The 22940-nt window shown below is 44.2% G+C and overlaps 1 protein-coding gene and 1 non-coding gene across 2 annotated transcripts in view; one reads left to right on the plus strand and one right to left on the minus strand.

Annotated features, from left to right (window-relative positions):
• Positions 1–3265: 3265 nt before the first annotated feature.
• Positions 3266–22940, minus strand: part of NMUR1 (neuromedin U receptor 1) — a 20317-nt gene continuing 642 nt past the window's right edge. The window contains exons 2-3 of the mRNA XM_014064197.2: positions 10969–11949; positions 3266–4604 (exon numbers count right to left, since the gene is read on the minus strand). Of these exons, the coding sequence (XP_013919672.2) occupies positions 4084–4604; positions 10969–11827 (1380 nt within the window). The 5' untranslated portion in view covers positions 11828–11949 and the 3' untranslated portion in view covers positions 3266–4083. The remainder of the gene's footprint in view (positions 4605–10968; positions 11950–22940) is intronic.
• Positions 5869–5975, plus strand: LOC148043435 (U6 spliceosomal RNA). The gene has a single exon (XR_015698099.1). It is a non-coding gene; the product is annotated as a U6 spliceosomal RNA (small nuclear RNA).

A 22940-nucleotide genomic window follows, 5' to 3' on the forward strand; every position in this document is an offset into this window, starting at 1 on the left:
TCCCTTCCAATCGCGTGATTCTATGATTCTGATAAATAAGATATATAACAGACAGATGGATGGATGAATAGATAGATGGATGGATAGATGGAAGGAAATGCTTGACTCCAGAAGTTGTGGAAAACCATTTGTCTGCTAGGGACTCCTACCTGAGCAGGGGGTTGGACTAGAAGACCTCCAATGTCCCTTCCAACTCTGTTATTCTGCATCATGACTTATCCAGAGAGTCTCCCTTTGAGGTCATACGTTTTGTAAGGTAAATGGATTGGGGGCGGGAAGGTGGACAAACACGCAGTGGAAAATGGTGATCATCATCTTCATCATCTCTCCTGCCAGAGACAAGGAAGTGTCAAGGAGTTGTCTGTAACAGCATTTCTTAAGAATGGACCTCTTTAAGATGGGTGGACTACAACTCCCAGAATCCCCCAGGTGGCATACTGGCTGGGGAATTCTGGGAGTTGAAGTCCACCCATCTTAACAGCTGCTTGGGGAAGTCTGGGAATGGATGCACACACACACACACACACACACACACACACATCGTAAAACCTGGCTAAGGAATTGTGGGAGTTGAAGTCCGCCACACGTCTTAAAGCCGGCTGGGGAATTCTGGGAGTTGAAGTCCAAAACATGTAAAAATGGCTAATGTGGAAATAAATTTCGCTGGAGGCTGGAAATACACAATGTTTTATTTATGAATCTTTCCCGGCAAGGAACCAAAAAAAATTATGGGAGGCATTTCATCACCAAGTTCCAGGAATGGCTGTTCTTCTCTTTTTATGTATTCAAATGACATTGAAAAATGAAATAAAAGATGGCAGCTTTAAAACAGATGAAGGGCGCAGTCCAAACTTTTAAATGTGGCTACAAAGATAAATGCTAAATTGTCCTCAACTTACAGCAGTTCATTTAATGACCGTTCAAAGTTACAGCGTCACTGAAAAAATGCAACTTACGGCCAATTTTCACACTTGTGACCTTTGCACCTTGCCCATGATCTCGTGATCAAAATTCAGAAGCTTAGCAACTGACTCATACTTATGACGGTCGCGGTGTCCACGGGGGTGGCGTGATCCCCTTTTGCGACCTCCTGAGAAGCCGAGTCAATGGGGAAGCCAGATTCGCTTAACAACCATGTTACTAATAGTTGCAATGATTCAATTAGCAGCTGTCGTCAGGTCGTAAAATGGGGCAAAACTCACTGAATAAATGTCTCACTTTATGGCAGAAATTTTGGGCTCAATTGTGGGCGTAAGTCGAGGACTATATAGCAATAGCAATAGCAGTAGACTTATATACCGCTTCATAGGCCTTTCAGGCCTCTCTAAGCGGTTTACAGAGAGTCAGCATATTGCCCCCAACAATCTGGGTCCTCATTTTACCCACCTCGGAAGGATGGAAGGCTGAGTCAACCCTGAGCCGGTGAGATTTGAACCGCTGACCTGCTGATCTAGCAGTAGCCTGCAGTGCTGCTTTTAACCACTGCGCCACCTTGACTACCTAACCTTAACTAAGTACCAGCAGGGTGTGGAGGGGGAAATGAGATTTAATTTGAATAATGTGTTTAATCCTGCAATTGCTTTGAGTCCCCTCCCTCCCCCCCCAGATTTATTCCAAAAATAGAACAAAACACAGGTAGGTCTCAAATTATAACCATTCATTTAGTGGCCGATCAAAGCTACAAACGTACTGAAAAAAGGGACTTATGACCAGTTTCCGCATTTACGACCGTTGCACTGTCCTTGTGGCCACGTAATCAAAATTTGGGCGCTTGGCAATGGGCCTGTATTTATGACGGTTGAAACATGTGATCCGCCGTGGGTGACGGCTGTAAGGACATTAGCGATGGCAGTGATTCGCTTAAGAAATGTGTCCCAAAAAGTTCGTGAAATAAGGCACGCGTCAAACTTAATGGCTGCTTTCCCCCGCAACAGAGATTTCGGGCTCAATCGCGGTCGTAAATCGAGGACTTCTTGGATGAAAGGTCCAGGCAAGGTCATGAAAAGCAAAATGGGAGGAAAAAAACGGGTGTCTGGCTGTGTGAAATCTCAGGTGCTACTAAATAAACACTTTTTTAATGAAGATAAATTTTGCTTCCACCCGATATTGCATTGAAATCACCTTGAGGCCATTTCAAAACACACCAGAGGCGCCAGATAATAAAATGGGCTTTATTACTTTTATTGATAGCCCGGCGAGCTGTGAATCAACCCGGCCAAGGTGAAGAGAGGCAAGAGGAATATTTGCATTTCCTCTTGCTGGTTGGGAATGGGTGGAAATTGCAAGGAGAACACCTCGACTTACGACCACAGTTGAGCCCAAAATATTGAGACAGACGTTAAGTAAGTTTTACCCCGTTTTACGACCTTTCTTGCCACCGTTGTTAAGCGAATCGTTGCAGTGGTTTAGCAAAGGTAGTCCTCAAGTCCTGGAGTCTGGGGGAAGGCTCTGAGGAGGGCTCTGTGTCGGAGGCAGAGAGGGGGCCAGGGCCGTCTGACAGTTATCAGCTGCCTTCAGAGTCAGACATCAGTGAGGCAGAAGAACAGCTGGAGCCTGTTCCCAGTGTGAGCTGCCAGATGAAGGGAAGAGCTAAAGAACAGGGGTCGACTTGGGAATAAGACCACAGGTGGACGGTGAATGGCCCCTCCCAGATGAAATAAAAGAGGAGCGAAAGGGGAGTGGAGTTTGCAGGAGGCCATGAGTCCATTCCTGCATCCTTGCCAAGTGTTGCGGCCTCTGAAAGATCTCAGCCTGGCCGCTCTCCAAGCCTGATAAGGTCGGGAATTGGGAACTACCTGGAAAGACGGTGGGAGAAGAAAGACTTTGCTGGAGAGAAATTCACTGTCAATTAAATAAAAGGGGTTTATCGGGACGAGGGGCTCGGCTTCGTGGTGCTGGGGAAGCCTCGGTCAGAACAACCAGGGGGTTGGACTAGAAGGCCTCCAAGCTCCCTTCCAGCTCTGTTAATCTGTACAGGTAGTCCTCGATTTATGACGTTTTAAAATTTTATTAAGTTATAAGGTCATTATAAAATACAAAAGCAAGTAAGAGGACAGGGTGCGGGGGGAGGGAAAAAGGGAAAGAAAAGTGAGGAAGGAGAGGGAAAGAAAAAGAAACATTGACTCCCGACTCCCTCTGTTACAATAGAGTAAGGCATTGACAACAAATCACAACTTTTTGTTTTAACATAATAGTGTGAACCAGTCATTTCTGTAAAGATCTGCACTCTATAAGCCTCCTAAAGGCTATTCATGCCCTTTTTGTGGGGGGGGGGGAAACGGGCCCATTTTCACGAAAAACGGGCTGTTTTTGGGAGGTTTGCAGAGTGCGGAAACTTTTATTTTTAAATTTGCCTCTTCAAAACCTGGGTGCGTCTTATACTCCGAAAAATACAGTCTATTCTTTTCTTTAAGCCAAGAGGTCAATTTTGCCATTTCAGCCAACTCCCATCAGTTTCTGCAACCATTCTTCCAGAGTAGGAATGGAAGGTAGTCCTCGATTTACGACTACAATCAAGTCCAAAATGTCCATCGCTCCCCTCTAAGCAACTCACCGTTGTGAAGTGAGTTTGGCTCCATTTTACGACTTTTCTTTGTCACGGTTGCTAAGTGAATCGCTGCCGTTGTTAAATTAGCAAGCCGGTGGTTAAGGGAATCCGGCTTCTCCGTTGAGTTCGTTTGTCAGCAGGTCGCAAAAATGGGGAATCCCTTGACCCCAGGACGCTGCATCATATATGAGCCAATTTGCAAGCATCCGGTCGTAAGTGTGGAAAACGGGCCACGAGTCACTTTTTTCCCAGTGCCGTTGTAACTTTGAACGGTCACTAAATGAACTGTTGTACGTTGAGGACTATCGCCATCACAGTAACAGAGTTGGAAGGGACCTTAGAGGTCTTCTAGTCCAACCCATTACTCAAGCAGAAGACCCTCTACCTTTTCAGACCCCTGGCTTTCCGAAAGTCGCAAAACAGGTAACTCCAGGACGTAAATACGAGTCAGTTGCCAAGGGCCTGGATTTTGATCACGTGACCACTGGGATGCGACAACGGTCGTAAGCGTGGAAAGCGGTCACGAGTCACTTTTTTCATTGCCGTTGTAACTTTGAACGAAGTGTTACAAGTTGAGGACTTGCCGTATTGTAGTCGCAAGGCTCAGCTCCTTGCGTGGAGGCCCCCGATGAGAACCGGCCCGCTGGGAAAGGCCTCAAGAGATACGGGTCCTCTCCTTCATCCGCGTTGTCTCCCGCAGGGCCCCCCTCGTTGTCCTCCATGTCCGAGAGGGGCAGCCCATGGCTTCCCGGGAGGTGTTCCAAAACGGTGCTGCGCACGGTGGTGCGCACGCTGCTGGGTGAGCGCTTACAGGACCTCCATCGCTGGGACCGCCTGTGGCACATCACGTCCTTGAACATCTCGCGGAAGCGGCTGGACATCAGGTTGTAAAGGATGGGGTTGACGGCCGAGCTCAGGTAGAAGAAGACGCCAGAGAGGATGTGGAGGTACTGGAATACGCGATGCATCTGGTCCGTCCAGTGAGTGACGAAGCTCCAGACCAGCCGGTCGGTGTGGAAGGGGGCCCAGCAGATGCCAAACACGATCACCAGCATGACTGGGGAGGGGGGGGAAAGGAAAGTTAGGGACCGAGGATCCTGTGGATCGAGGGGCTGATTGGAAAGAAGATCCTTCGTTCTAGCCAATCAACAGAGGTTGGCTGTTTTTCTTGCAGACGTTTCCCGACCCAACTAGATAACATCATCAGTGCTAGAAGGGAAGAGGGTTTTTATAACATTAAAGAGAGACCGAGTGGGGGAAATAGTGAAAGCGCTTAGTTAGGGTCAAGGAGATACGGGTTCTAATCCTCCCTCAGCCACGGGAAAATGCCCTTTGGACTTTGTACCACTCCTCCCTCGTTCTTCGTCCAACTTTCTTCACAGGGCTATCGTTAAGGGGAAAGCAGAAAGGAATACAACCTATGCCTGTGATGGCGTGTGGAGCCATTTGGCACTGCCCTGACTCCGGCCTTCTTTTCAGGCCATTTTTTGCCCTCCGGAGCCTTCAGGGAAGCCTCCTGAAGGCCCCTGAGGCCGAAAATCGCCCCTACGGACAAACTGGAAGTCACTTAGAAAGCCTTTGGAGACTGGGGAGGGCGAAAAAGCTGCACCAAAGGGCTTGGGGGGGGGGTGTATTGGTTGAGTATGCATGCATGCGGGGCACCCCGCACGCATTGTATTATGGGTGTAGCATGCCCACGCACGACCCCCGCGTGCTCCCCCCGGTTTTGGCGCAACAGCCAAAACAGGTTCCTTATCACTGATCTATGCCAACTCGAGGCTCAAAAAATGTTGGGCTGTAAATAGATAAATAAAGATGCCCTTAAGTTAAGAGCCAATTTGATCTGGTGGTTAAAGCCCCAGGCACTGAATGCCAGCTGGGTGACTTTGGGCCAATCACCAGGAGACAGGGAGTTCTAGTTCCGCCTTAGGCATGAAAGTCAGCTGGGTGATTTTGGGCCAATCACCAGGAGACTGGAAGTTCTAGTTCTGCCTTAGGCATGAAAGTCAGCTGGAGAGGAGGGGGAGGAGGAGGAAGGAGGAGGAGGAGGACGAGGAGGGGAGGACGAGGAGGAGGAGGGGGGAGGAGGAGGAGGAGGAGGAGGAGGAGGAGGAGGAGGAGGAGGAGGAGGAGGAGAAGGACTAGATGCTCTCTGAGCTTGGTAGTTTTCTTGCAGATGTTTCTGCACGAACATCTAACAGCAAAACAGAGTTGGAAGGGATCTTGGAGGTCTTCTAGTCCAACCCCCTGCTCAGGCAGGAAACCTTACACCATTTCAGACAAATGGTTATCCAATCTCTTCTTAAAAACCTCCAGTGTTCGTGCTCGCTTCGGCAGCACATATACTAAAATTGGAACGATACAGAGAAGATTAGCATGGCCCCTGCGCAAGGATGACACGCAAATTCGTGAAGCGTTCCATTTTTTATCAAAAAAAATAAATTAAAAAAAAAAAAAAAAAAAAACCTCCAGTGTTGGAGCACTCACAACCTCCAAAGGCAAATCTGCACATCTGCATTTAAACAGCCAGCTACCTTGGTTCATATTAACCTTGGGCTATTTTCCTCGGGGGTGCGTATCTCTGTGTGTTGTGCAATATCTCAGGGGTTGCCACAAAGAAGAGGGAGTCAAACTATTCCCCAAGGCACCTGAGGGCAGAACAAGAAGCAATGGATGGAAACTAATCAAGGTGAGAAGCAACTTAGAACTGAGGAGGAATTTCTTGACAGTCAGAACAATTAATCATTGGAACAGAAGTTGCCTCCAGAAGTTGTGAATGCTCCAACACTGGAAGTCTTTAAGAAGATGTTGGATAGCCATTTGTCTGAAACGGTATGGGGTTTCCTGCCTAGGCAGAGGGTTGGACTAGAAGACCTCCAAGGTCCCTTCCAATTCTGTTATTCTATTCTATTCCTGAATTCTATTCTACTCTACTCCCTTCCCTTCCATATTCCAATATTCTATTCTATTCTACTCTACTCTAAATCCAATCTGTTGAAATTGAATTGGGCAATTTCAGAGAATGGGTCGATTGATGTCTTTTTTATATTTATTCATCCAATTCCAAAACTGCTCATCAATCTCATGGAGGGACACCAAAGGTTATTAAACCTGGTAATTCAATTACAAGATTCAGCTTCTCGTTTCGAGATCACGCAGGATGTAGGCTGTGAAAATGTCAAGACGATTCGCAGCCTTACATTTTCACGTTTGCTAAGAGCCTCTGATTTTTCTTGCAATATCTCCTTTTGTCGCGGTTCCTTCCCTCCTGTGGAGGGGAAAATCAATTGCAGGGGCAAAAGATGATTCAAGGAGTGAGGTGTTCTGGATATGTACTTGAAGGGCTCTTCAAATCAGCCGTTTTGTTCTCCTGCAGAAATGTACGCTTCTCAGAATGACAGAGTGGGAAGGGACCTTGGAGGTCTTCTAGTCCAACCCCCTGCTCAAACGGGAAACCCTAGACCGGAGGCTCCCAATCTTTGGGGTATCAGGGACCGGTTCAGTGGAGAGAGGTTTTTCCACAGTCCTGCATTCCCACGGAAGGGGCTTCGCTTGTTAGCATGGCCTAGTTTTTGGCATATTGTGCCACTCAATGCATCTGTTCTGATCGAGGTTTCCCAAGAGCACGAAGCAAATTCCTTGTCCGGACAAAAAGCCCTTTTATTAATTGGCTGTGAATTCTGCTCATTCACCTCCAGCAAAGTCTTTCAAGGGAGGATTTACGGTCCTAAGCCCTATGAAGCGGTATATAGGTCTAACTGCTATTGCTATTGCTATTGCTGCATCCAGGGATCACGTGATCCCCTTTTGGGACCTTCTGACAAGCGGAGTCAACGAGGAAGCAAGATTCACTTAACAACCGGGTTACTAACGTAACACTGAACCACCGTGGCAAGAAACGTCGTAAAAAGCTCTTTTAAAGCAAGCCGATTCACGTAAAGGTAAGGGTTAGGTTTAGGTTTAGGTTTAGGGTTAGCGTTAGGTTTAGGGTTAGGTTTAGGGTTAGGTTTGGGGGGGTTAGGTTTAGGTTTACGCGTTAATTTTAGCTTTACCGCTCAGCGTGCTTTTTTCGTCACGCTGTGATGACGTCAAGTACGCGGTTTCGTCGAGCGCGCTTTAGTCGACCGCAGTTTTGTGGTGGAACCTTATTCTGCTCAGAATCAAGTTTTTTGGCATGCTTTGGAACCGAATAACCAGTTATATAAATAAACTTATATAAAATGTTTTATAGGTGGCATCCCCCATCCGCGAGAGTAGAAAAAACGTTTAGAAATTTCGCCCCGAATTGTTGGAAATGTGATTACGAATCAGGGCACATACCACACTATGTGGTGGTCGTGCCGAAAAGCAAAATAATATTGGCGGACAATTCAAAGGTGGCTGATAGAGATAACGGAAGAGGAAATAGAATTCAAACCAGAACTATTTCTTTGGGGCGAATCATAAACATAACAAGGGAGTAATCTACTTAATAATACATATTATCACGGCAGCAAGAATGGTCTTTGCCCAAAACTGGAAAAACAGGGAAATTCCACAAGAAGAGGAAATAATTAGGAAAATTCTGACTTGTGCTGAAATGGATACATTGATGTTCGAATTGAAGACTAAAGACAAATCAGAATATGATAAGATCTGGGATAAATTTTATCGAGGATTGGAACAAAAAAGGAAAGACACCCCCCCCCCCAAATAAGCAATGATTAATAGATAAAGTACTGGACGGAATTTTACTGGAGGGAAGTAGTCCTTCATGGTTCACTTAGTGACCATTCAAAGTTACAACGGCACTGAAAAAAGTGTTTTTTCACCCTTATGATCGTTGCAGCAACCCCCTGGTCATTGGATTTACATTCGGATGCTTGACAACTGATTCACATTTACGACGGTCGCTAACACACCCACCCGGCGGGGTCACACGAGCGAAGTCAAAGGGGAAGCCAGATTCGCTTAATGACGGTTTTACTAATTTTAACAACTGCACTGTTTCATGTAACCAATGTGGCAAGGAAAGTTGTAACAGGGGACTAACTCCCTTAACGAATGTTTCGCTTAGCAACATAAATTTTGGGCTCAACTGTGGTCGTAACTCGAGAACTACCTCGATTTATGACCATGTTTGGGAGCAGAATTTCTATTGCTAAGAAATTACTGAGCGAACGGCTACGTGAATCGTGCTCGATTTTATAACTTTGTTTGGCACAGTTGTTCAGTGAATCACACGGTCGTTAAGCAAATCCAGCTTCCTCCCTTGACTTGCCTGGCCAGAAGCCGGCTGGGAAGTTTGCAAACCGTCATCCTGTGTCGGCAAGAATCGGCGACCTGTAACCGTGGGGAAATCAGTCCTAATGGTGAGTTTGGCGATCTTGTTCCAGGGAAGTTTGGGGGAAATCTCACCCAGAGCCCCAGAATTGGAAGAGATGATGCAGATCATCTAATCCGGGGATGTCCAACTTTGGTAGAAGAGAATCTTTGTAGCTCGCGGTTGAACTGTGTTGCTCGCACCTTGACTGACGTTTCATGACCCAGCTAGGTAATATCATCAGTGCTAGAAGGGAGTGAGGTTTCTACTGATGATGTTACCTAGTTGGGTCGTGGAAGGCCTGCAAGACCACCCCCAAGCTCAGCTCAGAGAGCACCGTGGAGCCCAAGATCATCGTTGTCATTGTCATTGTCATCGTCCTCCTCCTCCTCCCTTCTAGCGACTGATGAGGTTACCTAGCAGGGCAATGAAACGTCTGCAAGAAAACCTCCACGCTCAGAGGGCGTGACCCGTCAAAACCGCGCTCGACTAAGCCGCGCCCGATTAAACTGCGTCGCTGACGTCATCAACAGGGCGACAACAGCGAGCGCGGAGAAAGAAGGGCGCTTTAAATAGCGCTTTGAAAGCAAGCCGATTCAAGTTAAGGTAAGGGTTAGGGTTAGGGTTAGCTTTAGGGTTAGGTTAAGGGTTAGGGTTAGGTTTATGGTTAGGTTAAGGGTTAGGTTTAGGGTTAGGTTAAGGGTTAGGTTTAGGTTTAGGGTTAGGTTTAGGATTAGGATTAGGTTTAGGGATAGGTTAAGGGTTAGGTTTAGGGTTAGGTTAAGGGTTAGGTTTAGGTTTAGGGATAGGTTAAGGGTTAGGTTTAGGGGGGTTAGGTTTAGGTTTAGGGGTAAATTTTAGGTTTAGGGTTTACAGCGTGCTTCTGTCTCCGTGCTGTTGTCGCCCTGTTGATGACGTCAGCAACGCGGTTTGGTCGGGCACGGTTTTGTGGTGGAACCCTCAGAGGGCACCAAAGATCCCACAGACCTCCCCCTCCTCCTTCTCGCAAACCCTACTCCCTTCTAGCACTGAAGATGTTCGTTACCTAAAGGTAAAGGTTCCCCTCGCACATCTGTGCTAATCATTCTCGACTCTAGGGGGCCGCTGCTCATCTCCGTTTTAAAGCCGAAGAGCCAGCGCTGTCCGAAGACGTCTCCGTGGTCATGTGGCCGGCATGACTCAATGTCGAAGGCGCATGGAACGCCGTTCCCTTCCCACCAAAGTTGGTCCCTGTTTTTCTACTTGCATTTTTTAATGTGCTTTCGAACTGCTAGGTTGGCAGAAGCTGGGACAAGTCACGGGAGCTCAATCCGTCACACGGCGCTCGGGATTCGAACCGCCGAACTGCCGACCTTTCTGATCGACAAGCTCAGCGTCTTAGCTAGGTAACAAAACGTCTGCAAGAATACCGCCAAGTCCAAAGATCACCAAGCACCCAACAGCCCTCCTCCTTGCAAATCCTACTCCCTTCTAGAACGGATGACGTTACCTAGCTGGGCAGTGAAACGTCTGCAAGAAAACCACCAAGCGCCAAGTGCGTCTGTTTTACTTCCCTCTGCCAACCCAAATTGTGAGCCTCCTTAGGGTTCCACCACAAAACCGCGTTCGACTAAAGCGCGCTCGACGAAACCGCGTAGCTGACGTCATCACAGCGCGATGAAAAAAGCATGCTGTGAACGCTAAAGGTAAAATTAACCCCTAAACCTAAACCTAACCCCCCTAAACCTAACCCTAAACCTAACCCTTAACCTAACCCTAAACCTAACCCTAAACCTAACCCTTAACCTAACCCTAACCCTAACCCTTAACCTAACCCTAACCCTAACCCTTAACCTAACCCTAACCCTAACCCTAACCCTAACCCTAACCCTTAACCTAACCCTAACCCTAACCCTAACCCTAACCCTAACCCTTACCTTAATTTGAATCGGCTTGCTTTCAAAGCGCTATTTAAAGCGCCCTTCTTTCTCCGCGGTCGCTGTTGTCGCGCTGATGATGATGTCAGCGACGCGGTTTAATCGGGCGCGCTTTAGTGGAGCGCGGTTTTGTCGTGCCACGCCTCCTTAGACGCCTAACTCTGGGTTCTAGACACTCGGGGGGCATTTCCCCTTCAACTTACACAGCATATGGGTCACCTGCCTCCTCCGCGCTTTCTTCAGCTGGAGGCGGACACTGTAGTAGTCGGAGCGGCTTCCCGATTTGGCCTCCAGGGCTTCCAGCAGCTTCTCCTTCCTCAGCTGCAGGCCAATGAGCAGATAGAGGACGCTGATGACAGCCATGGGGACGAAGAAGAAGACGATGGTGGTCACCTGGATGAGGAGGTTGTAGACCAAGGGGGACTTCACCAGAGTGCAGGTATCCGAGTCGGGAACCATGCCCCACCCTGGCACATAGAGCGCCTGTATCCCGTGGAGGCTGGTGTTGGGGATGGAACAGATAAAGGAGAAGACCCAAACCGTCAGGATGACCTTCTGGGCGTGGTTCTTGGTCACGACGTACTTGGCCTTGAGCGGGTGGACCACGGCAATGTAGCGCTCCACGCTGAGGGCCGTCACGTTGAGGATGGAGGCGAAGCAGACGGCTTCGAAGAGCAGCGTCTTGAAGCAGCAGCCGCCAGCTCCCAGGAGGAAGGGGTAGTTGCTCCACATCTCGTAGATCTCCAACGGCATGCCCAGAAGGAGCACCAGGAGGTCCGAGACAGCCAAGCTGAAGAGGTAATAGTTGGTGGGCGTCCGCATGAAACGGTGCCGGACGATGACCAGGCAGGTGATCATATTGCCCACGGCCCCCACCGCGAAAATCAGCAGGTAGGTGGTGCAGACGGGAACAAAGAAACCCGACCGGCGGGGACCCAGGTATCGGACGCGCAGTTCCTCGGCCGTCATGTTCAGCAGCTCGGGGTTGAAGGCCCTGGGTTTCCCCTCCGGCGTGCTGCTGTTGCACGAGTCTCCGGAAGCCACCGGGCCCAGCAGCTCCATGGGGGTGGCGGGGTGTGGAGAATTGGAAGTCCAGCTTGGAGCAGTTGGAAGAGGATGGCGGTTGTTAAGGGAATCGTACAGTCATTAAGTGGATTTGGGTGTCCCCCCCACCTTGAGTCGGGCTGGAAAAAGAGAAGAGCAGTTAGCAAGCATCGGGGTGGGGTGGGGGGCAAGTCTGACGGCCAGTTTTCAGAATATACGTAGGCAGGCAGTCCTCGACTTACAACTGGAATTGAGGACAACATTTCTCTTAGCAATAGCAATAGACTTATATACTGCTTTGTAGTGCTTTTACAGCCCTCTCTAAGCGGCTTACAGAGTCAGCCTCTTGCACCCCAACAATCTGGCTCCTCATTTTATCGAGCTCAGAAGGACGGAAGGTGGAGTCAATTGTGAGCCTGGTGAGAATCGAACTTCCTAGCTGTGGGCAGAGTTAGCCTGCAACACTGCTTTCTAACCACTGTTCCACCACGGAGAGAAGGAAGGAAGGAAGGAAGGAAGGAAGGAAGGAAGGAAGGAAGGAAGGAAGGAAGGAAGGAAGGAAGGAAGGAAAGAAAGAAAGAAGGAAGGAAGTGGAGAGGGAGGGAGGGAGGAAGGGCGGGCAGTAGTACTTAGATTTATATACTGCTTCCTAGTGCTTTTCAGCCCTCTCCAAGGGGTTTACAGAGTCAGCCTCTTCACCCCAACAATCTGGGTCCTCATTTTATCGAGTTCAGAAGGACAGAAGGCGGAGTCAATTGTGAGCCTGGTGAGAATCGAACTTCCTAGCTGTGGGCAGAGTTAGCCTGCAACACTGCTTTCTAACCACTGTTCCACCACAGAGAGAAGGAAGGAAGGAAGGAAGGAAGGAAGGAAGGAAGGAAGGAAGGAAGGAAGGAAGGAAGGAAGGAAGGAAAGATGGGAGGGAGGGAGGGAGGAGGGGCAATAGCCCTTAGACTTATATATCACTTCACAGTGTTTTTACAGCCCTCTTTAAGCGGCTTACAGAGTCAGCCTCTTGCCCTCAACAATCTGGATCCTCATTTTATAGAGCTCAGAAGGACGGAAGGCTGAGTCAATTGTGAGTCAATTGTGAGAGTCGAACTTCCTAGCTGTGGGCAGAGTTAGCGTGCAATACTGCATTCTAATCACTGTTCCACCACAGAGGGAGGGAAGGAAGGAAGGAAGGAAGGAAGGAAGGGCAATAGCACAGACTTATATACCACTTCACAGTGCTTTTACAGCCTCCCCAAGCTGTTTACAGAGTCAGCCTCTTGTCCCCCAACAATCTGGGTCCTCATTTTATCAACCTTGGAAGGACGGAAGGCTGAGTCAACCTTGAGCCTGGTGAGATTCGAACAACCAAATTGCAGGCAGCCGGCAGTCAGCAGAAGTATCCTGCAGGCCTGCATTCTAAGCCTTCTCTTGCTTAATGAAACATTTCTTAAGTGACTTTGGCCTCATTTTACGACTTTTCTTGCCACCGTTGTTGAGTGAATCGCTGCAGCTGTTAAGTTAGTAACACGGTTGTTAAGTGAATCTGTCTTCCCCCTTGAGTTTGCTCGTCAGAAGGTCGCAAAAGGGGATCACCCGACCCCGGGACACTGCCACACTCACCAAGCCACACCCACAGAACCGGTAGTAATATTTTTTTGAATTTCACCACTGGAATACACATAAGCTTTAGATTTTAGCCAATTGGGAAATTCAGGAAAGAAGAGAAAATAAAAATGAAAAGTCAAGTAAGCACGGTTTTATTACCTGGATGGTAATTCTTTTGAAAAAGGTTGAAATTTACGATTTTTAGAGAAAAAGCACAGAAATGAAAGAGATTCCTAAATAAATACAATATCATGCAATTTAAGTGCAATAAATGGACAGTTATCATTTGCAATGAAACTTAACTGGGCGCCCTTAATTGCCACAGCAGGACACAACTAGAATTGTCGTGATTGAACAGCTGGTCAAAATTAGCAATTGTCCATCACTTTCCATTTCTTTGAAACTCTCAACTCTCCCAAATTAAGAACGTAAGTGTTGTTGTCCGCCAGTGGCCAGTGAAGCTGGTAGCAGTATTGGGACAGTGAAACTGTCATAAATATGAGACAGTTGCCAAGCGTCTGAATTTTGATTATGTGACCCAGAGGATGCTGAATGGGATAGAATAGTATAGAATAAATATTGGAATATAGGATAGGATAGGATAGGATAGGATAGGATAGGATAGGATAGGATAGAAATGAATAAATATTGGAATATAGAATAAGATAGAACAGAATAAATATTGGAATATAGGATAGGATAGGATAGAATAGAATAGAACAGAATAAATATTGGAATATAGGATAGGATAGGATAGGACAGGATAGGATAGGATAGAACAGAATAAATATTGGAATATAGGATAGGATAGAATGGAATATAACAGAACAGAATAAATATTGGAATATATAATAAGATAAGATAAGATAGGATAGGATAGGATAGAACAGAATAAATATTGGAATATATGATAGGATAGAATAGAATAGAACAGAACAGAATAAATAAGGGATTATAGGATAGGATAGGATAGGATAGGATAGGATAAATATTGGAATATAGGATAGGATAGAACAGAACAGAATAAATATTGGAATATATAATAAGATAGGATAGGATAGGATAGGATAGAACAGAATAAATATTGGAATATAGGATAGGATAGAATAGAACAGAACAGAATAAATATTGGAATATAGGATAGGATATGGAACGGAGAGTAGAAAATAGAATAGAAAATAGAAAGAAAACAGAATAGAAAAAAAGAGAAAAAAAAAGAGAAAAAAACCATCATCACATGCCGCATGTCGTTTGATTACGATTGTTTTAACATCTACATCTTCAAATAATGTTTACCATCTCAGATATTTCCTCTAATGTAACTAAAGGTCTCATTTTCCTTCTACAATATATATTCAGTTAACATTAGCATTGTTTCCCCCCAGAGAATATACTTCTATTCATTGTTAATCTTGCATTTCATACCTTCAAACAGAGATCTTATTCCTTCATTGTTCAACAAGGCATCGCTGCCTATATATACCAGTTTTCATTTGTTCCCCTATTAGAATTGCCTTATCAGAAGCGAAATATCATTATAATAAGTTCTTAACCTTATACATTATATCACCAGACCTTATATTAGTACTTCCTTATATCATTGTTGAATTATTTCACATCATAATTATATCATCATTTACTTTTTCCAATTAAGACATAAGTGTATCATTTTTCATTTCCAAAATTTTGTTTTTTTCCCTTAGCCATTGATAAAACAAGTCCCATATCTTATAAAATTGTTCATCCTCTTGCTCTCTAATTTCAAATGTCAATTTACTCATTTCAGCACAGTCCATTATTTTTCGAATGATTTCTTCCTCTTTTGGTATTGTTTCATTTTTCCAGTTTTTTGCAAATACAATTCTGGCTGCTGTTAACACATTTACAATCAAATATTTTAAGTCTTTGTTGTAGATTTCTGGTAAAATTCCCAATAAAAAGACCTCTGGTTTAAAGTCTATTTGTTTGTGTATCATTTTCTCCAACCACATGTGGATTTTAGTCCAGTATCTTTTAGCTTCAGTGCAAGTCCACCACATGTGGTAGTATGAGCCAGGTATCTTTTCTTTTTTTCTTTTTTTTTCCTCTTTTTTTTCCATTCCTTCTTGGATTTTTCCCCCCCTTTTTGGCCTCCCCCCCTCCCCCTACCCTTTTTTTCTTTTTCTTTTTCTTTTTTTTTCTTCTGTCTCTCCCTTGTTTTATTTTGTTGTTTTTTGTTTTTTAAACCCTAGCTTATTGTGGTGCTTATTAAATATACAATAGAGAGATACGGGATGTATAAACTTAGCAGGGATGCACCTGTGATTAAACGACATATTATATGTGAAGATGGGTTTTCCCTTCCCCCCCCCTTTTTCTTTTTTCTTTTTTCCATCCTCTCCCTTTCCCATTGTTGTCTGTGTAATAAAAAATAAAAAATAATTTAATAAAAAAAAAGAAAGAAAACAGAATAGAATAGAATAGAAGACTAGACTAGACTAGAATTCTTTATTGACCAAGTGTGATTGAACACACAAGGAATTTGGTGCAGAAGCTCAGTGTACATACAAGCAACAAGTGTGAAAAAAATGGTCAAAAGGTGTTTTTTTAGTGGTGGTGTAATTTTGAATGGTCACTAAATGAATGGTTGTAAGTTGAGCATTACCTATAAGACTTTGATGCTCTGAATCCCCATTTAGAACATTTTGGAGGCAAAGGGAAAAAACCATTTACGTATCTTTCTGATTTCATTTCCAAACCACTAGACCTCATTTCCAGAGGGACCCAAACATGATTTATGGGCTGTCATTTGTGCTCATTTATAATACGGCTGTTAATTTTCCAGCTGATATTTGTTATATTGGCTGAAATTGTAATTTGCATGCTTGTTTTCCTAGGTGGAGGATGCACATTTAAGCAAAAGCGTTAATTGCATCTTTGCACGATTGACGTCAGTTGTACCCGTAATGTAAATCTGGATTGAACAGACTCCGGGATCAACAGATATTTCTCCTCCCCAACAACCTATTAAACTGATTTTAGTGCAGCTGAACTGTCAGCTAACCATAGAAGACAGAAGTGTACGAGGAGGGTCAAAGAGGTCAAGATGGCGCCTGTGCAATTAAAGCCCCGTTTTTTAAAACATCCCCATGTTTACCAGCACAGTAAATCACAAAAAAGTTGAAAGAAGATTAAGTTCAACCAGTTTGGGAAGTTATGCATATCCAGTGAGTGTGCTGAACAGAATAGAATAGAATAGAATAGAATAGAATAGAATAGAACAGAATAGAATAAGGAACAGAATAAGGAACAGAATAAGGAATAAGGAATAGAATAGAATAAAATAAGGAATAGAATAGAATAGAACAGAATGAGGAATAGAGTAGAATAAGGAATAGAATAGAATAGAATGAGAAATAGAATAGAATATAATGAGGAATATAATATAATATAAAATGGAACATAATAGAATAGAATAAGGAATAGAATAAAACAGAATAAGGAATAGAATAGGAATAAAGAATAGAATAGATTGAGGAATAGAATAGAATAAGGAATAGAATAGAATAAGGAATAGAACAGGAATAAAGAAGAGAATACAATAGAATAAGGAATAGAATAGAATAAGGAGTAGAATATGAATAAAGAATAGAATAGATTGAGGAATAGAATAGAATAAGGAATAGAACAGAATAAGGAATAGAATAGTAAAAAAAGAATAGAATAGATTGAGGAATAGAATAGAATAAGGAATAATAAGGAATAGAATAAAACAGAATGAGGAATAGAATATAAGAACAGAATGAGGAATAGAATAGAATAAGGAATAGAATAGGAATAAAGAATAGAATAGATTGAGGAATAGAATAGAATAAGGAATAGAATAAGGAATAGAATAGGAATAAAGAATAGAATAGATTGAGGAATAGAATATAATAAGGAATAAAATAGGAATAAAGAATAGAATAGATTGAGGAATAGAATATAATAAGGAATAAAATATAATATAATAAGGAATAGAATAGAACAGGAATAAAGAATAGAATAGAATAGATTGAGGAATAGAATAGAATAAGGAATAGAATAGGAATAAAGAATAGAATAGAATAGATTGAGGAATAGAATAAGGAATAGAATAGGAATAAGGAATAGAATAGAACAGGAATAAAGAACAGAATAGAATATAATAAGGAATAGAATATAATATAATAAGGAATAGAATAGAAAAAGGAATAGAATAGGAATAAAGAATAGAATAGATTGAGGAATAGAATAGAATAAGGAATAGATTAGAATAAGGAATAGAATAGATTGAGGAATAGAATAGAATAGAATAAGGAATAGAATAGAACAGGAATAAAGAACAGAATACAATAGTATAAGGAATAGAATAGAGAAGTGAGGAACAGAGTTGGAAGGGACCTTGGGGGTCTTCTAGTCCAACCCCTTATTCAGGCAGGAGACCTTATGCCATTTCAGACAAATGGTTGTCCAATCTCTTCTTAAAAACTTCCAGTGTTGGAGCATCCACATCTTCTGGAGGGAAGTTATAATCTGACATTAAAAAAAGAAAAAAAAAAGACCAGTGGTAATGCTTAGGCAAAGCCAGCTCCTGTTCAAAAAAGGCAAATTGCTCTTCGTTATTCTTTGTTCTCGCCATTCTTTTTCTCAAAGGAAGCTTTGGCCAAACGCATGCTTGATGCTTTTGATGCTCCAGAAGTCCTTCAAGAGCCAGAAGAGCCTTTCTCCAGCCCCCTGGCTGCCCCAAAGGCCCCAGTTTTGGATGGAAAGAGTGCAGAAAAGAGCAACAAAGACAATTAGGGGACTGGAGGCCAAAACATACCAACAGTTGCAGGGCAGCTGGCCTTTGGAGTTTGTGGGCGCTCTCCATCACTGGGGGTTTTTAAGAAAAGGCTGGACAACCGCTTGTCTGAAATGGTACCAGATCTCCTGCTTGAGCAGATCTGTGGACTAGAAGACCTCTAAGGTCCCTTCCAGTTCTCTTCCGATTGCTTGATCGAACTGAGTAGGTCTACCTTAATGAAAAGAAGGACTGGGGAGGGGGGGACATGATAGCAGTCTTCCAATGTTTGAGGGGCTGCCACAAAGAGGAGGGAGGTCAACCTATTTTCCAAAGGGGGTTGGACTAGAAGACCTTTAAGGTCCCTTCCAACTTATTCTGTTTTTTTAAAAATCTTTTTCCTTTGTTCTTGTCAACCCCCGACCCTCCATTTTTTCCCCTTCTCCTCCAGAGCATTTTGAGACCAGAAGAGGCCGCTTGGTGGAATGGATGGCTCCATGCATCATTAAATACAAATAAAAACAAGGAATTGTTTTAAATACAAAGATCACGAAATGTCAGATGCAGGATGGAGCAAGGGAGCCCACAACCTGCCAGGAGTAGTTTAAAGAAAGAAAGAGTGACAGAGAGAGAGAGAGACAGACAGACAGAGACAGAGAGAGAGACAGACAGAGACAGAGAGAGAGAGGGACAGAAAGAGAGACAGAGAGAGAGACAGAGAGAGAGAGAGACAGACAGACAGAGACAGAGAGAGAGACAGACAGAGACAGAGAGAGAGGGACAGAAAGAGAGACAGAGAGAGAGAGCCAGAGAGAGAGAGAGAGAGAGACAGAGATACAGAAAGAGAGCCAGAGAGCCAGAGAGCCAGAGAGCCAGAGAGAGAGAGCCAGAGAGAGAGCCAGCCAGAGAGAGAGAGCCAGCCAGAGAGAGCCAGAGAGAGAGCCAGCCAGAGAGAGAGAGACAGAGAGAGAGACAGAGAGACAGAGAGAGAGACAGAGAGACAGAGACAGAGAAAGACAGAGAGAGAGAGACACAGAGAGAGAGATATACAGAAAGATAGCCAGAGAGCCAGAGAGAGAGAGACAGAGAGAGAGAGAGAGAGAGCCAGAGAGAGAGCCAGCCAGAGAGAGAGAGACAGAGAGAGAGAGAGACAGAGAGACAGAGAGAGAGACAGAGAGACAGAGACAGAGAGAAAGACAGAGAGAGAGAGACACAGAGAGAGAGAGATATACAGAAAGATAGCCAGAGAGCCAGAGAGAGAGAGACAGAGAGAGAGAGAGAGAGAGCCAGAGAGAGAGAACCAGAGAGACAGAGACAGAGAGACAGAGACAGAGAGACAGACAGAGAGACAGAGAGAGAGAGATGCAAATCAGAAAGCGATTAAAATTGTGGGATTATCTGAAACTACTTTCTATTTCACAGCTGCTGCACACTGAAGTGGGAACCAGAGATCGGTTTTAGCACTTTTTTTTTTTTTTAAGAGCAATTATGTTCCACATTTCACTACGGACTGCCAAAAAAAGCCACCATCAATTAAACATTTAAGAGAATTTTAAAAGGCCAAAAATGGTAAATCTATGATAACATGCAAAGAAGAAAGTTGGGTAACCTCCCAAGAGGCTGCAGGCGAATTGTGTCGGAAACATGAAACTGCATTATGTGGGACGTCCGTCAAATGCCCACCGCTAGCCACAAATATTTACCAATATTCACCAGCAGCTTTGTTATCTCTATTTTTATCTATTTTATATTTATCTATTTTATATTTATCTATTTTATATTTATCTATTTTATATTTATCTATTTTATATTTATCTATTTTATATTTATCTATTTTATATTTATCTATTTTATATTTATCTATTTTATATTTATCTATTTTATATTTATCTATTTTATATTTATCTATTTTATATTTATCTATTTTATATTTATCTATTTTATCTTACCTCTGGGGTCAGCTACGGAGATCGGCAATCGTGGACCAGAATATGTTTTGCTTTGCTTTTCTGGAAGGGAGTTTGCAGAGAATTCCCTTAAAAAGGCTCCTTAGAATTAAATGCTTCAAGTGTGCACCCTGTTGCTCTCAGCAGGGAAACACATCTGGAACATCTTCAGAGATGCTGGCGATGTTTTGGAGAAAACAGCGGTTGATGTTTCAAAACCCAACAATAGTTGGTGAGGTGTCCCCCCCCCACTTTTTTTTTTTCCATTTTAACCCTCTTCGATTGATGCTTTCTGCTGTGGAGCGCAGCCAGTGGGACTGCAATGAAATGTTGCAGAAAACCGGTGTCTGTCTGTCTGTCTGTCTGTCTTTCTGTGTGTGTGTGTGGTGTGTGTGTGTGTGTGTGTGTGTGTGTGTTGACTTGGACTCTGTCAAGTCAAATGTCCTTCCGGACTGGATTTACCAAGCCACTGCAATTCTCTGTTCTGCTCCCCAAAATCAGTATGAATTAATTCTACGTACGACGAGGTTGCTCCATCATCCTTAGAATTCGGAAAAGGGAACGAGTGGGGTTTTTTTTTTTCCCTCCAAAATTTTGGGGCGCTGGGGGAAGAAGACCCTCTTGCAAATCTGCATTATTATTTCTTTTGCTGGCTGATTTTTGAAAGTCTTGCTGCTTTTCCCTGCACTGATTTGATTATTGGCATTTTGGATCGATGGGAGCCACTCCAAGGGTGGCAGGGAGAGAAAAATGGGAAATCGTTTCAGACGGACAGCCAACCGACCAATTACTGTATATTGCATGCATTGATACAAGTAAATAAATAGGGCGAATTAAATACGTTTCTGGAACCGTGTTCCCCCCACTCCTGCCTTCGCTTGTTCCTTTTTTTCTTTTTTGCTTTTTAAGGAATCCCATGCAGTAGTCCTCAACTTGCAGTATTGCAAATTTGATTGGTTTGTCGAAATACAAAATAGAGAAATTAAAACAAGGGGAAGGTAGGGGAGGAAAAAAGAAAGAGGAAAAAGTGGAAGGTAAGAAGGGAAGGAAGGAAGGAAGGAAGGAAGGAAGGAAGGAAGGAAGGAAGGAAGGAAGGAAAGAAGGAAGGAAGGAAGGAAAGAAGGAAGGAAGGAAGGAAGGAAAGCAGGAAGGAAGGAAGGAAAGCAGGAAGGAAGGAAGGAAAGAAGGAAGGAAGGAAGGAAAGCAGGAAAGAAGGAAGGAAGGAAAGAAAGAAAGAAAGAGAAAAGCATTGACTTCTGACTCTTTTTAGCGCAATATAATAAGGTAACGACATACAAGCTCAATTCTTTACTTTTGCATAGCCATTTCTAGGCAGTCCTCAACTTACGACCACAACTGAGCTCCCAAATCTCTCTCGTTCAAGGAGACGTCTGTTAAGTGCGTTTCGCCCCACTTTAAGACCTTTCTTACTAGAGTTGTTAAATGAATCACTGCAGCCAATTCAGTGAGTGGCCCGGTTGTTAAGTGAATCTGGCTCCCCCCCTCTTGACTTTGCTGGTTAGAAGGTGGCAAAAGGGTATCACATGATGCAGCCACGGTCGTTAAGTATGAACCGAGTTGGCGAGCCTCCGAATTTTGATCTCGTGGCCGTGAGGCTACGGCAACGGTCGTAACTGTGATAAACGGTCATAAATCACTTTTTCCACCGGCGTTGTAACTTGGAATGGTCAGTAAATGAACAGTTAAGTCGGGGAGTACCTGTGCCACAGCAGGCTGCAGAATTCAGTTTTTTTTTCTTTGCTTTCTCTCTTTTCATTCCAACCATTTCTTTAAATGTGTCGCATTCCACATTTTGGGTGCCTCTTTGCAAATTTCCAGGAAGAAGAGAGAGAGACAAAGAGACAGAGAAAGAGAGAAAGACAGAGACAGAGAGAGACAGAGACAGAGAGAGACAGACAGAGAGAGAGAGAAAGAGAGACAGACAGACAGACAGAGAGAAAGAGACAGAGAGAGAGAGAGAGACAGAGAGAGAGAGAGACAGAGAGAGAGACAGAGAGAGAGACAGACAGAGAGAGACAGAAAGAGAGAGAGACAGACAGACAGAGAGAGAGAGACAGAGAGAAAGAGAAAGAGAGACAGAGACAGAGAGAGACAGAGACAGAGACAGGGAGAGAGACAGAGAGAGACAGAGAGAGACAGAAAGAGACAGACAGACAGAGAGAGAGACAGAAAGAAAAAGAGAGAGACAGAGACAGAGAGACAGACAGAGAGAGAGACAGAGAGAAAGAGAAAGAGAGACAAAGAGAGTCAGAGAGAGAGACAGAGAGGGAGAGACAGAGTCAGAGAGAGAGACAGAGAGAGAGAAACAGAGAGAGAGAGACAGACAGACAGACAGACACACAGACACACACACACACACACAGAGAGACAGACAGACACACACACACACACAGACACAGATTGCCATAAAAAACACCAACCTCAGAGAGCACCCAGGACTCCACAGTCCTCCTCCTCCTCCTTGCAAACCCTCCTCCCTTCTAGCACTGATGATGTTCCCTAGTTGGGTCATGAAACGTCTCCAAAAAACCCAACAAGCTCAGAGGCTACCAAGTCCTCCTCCTCCCCCCCACCCTCTCCATACACCCCACTCCTTTCTAGCAACGACAATGTTGTCTAGCTGGGTAATGAAACATCTGCAAGAAAAACACCAAACTCAAAGAGCACCAAGTTCTCTTCTTCCTCCTCCTTCTCTGCACACACCCACTCCCTTCTAGCACTTCTTGTGATGTTACCTAGTTAGGTAATGAAACGTCTGCAAGAAAACCACCAAGTTCAAAGAGGA

This window comes from Thamnophis sirtalis, unplaced genomic scaffold (genome assembly GCF_051295495.1).
Source record: "Thamnophis sirtalis isolate CommonGarterSnake01/CBP01778 unplaced genomic scaffold, rThaSir2_p1.2 scaffold_11, whole genome shotgun sequence".
Lineage (NCBI taxonomy): Eukaryota > Metazoa > Chordata > Lepidosauria > Squamata > Natricidae > Thamnophis > Thamnophis sirtalis.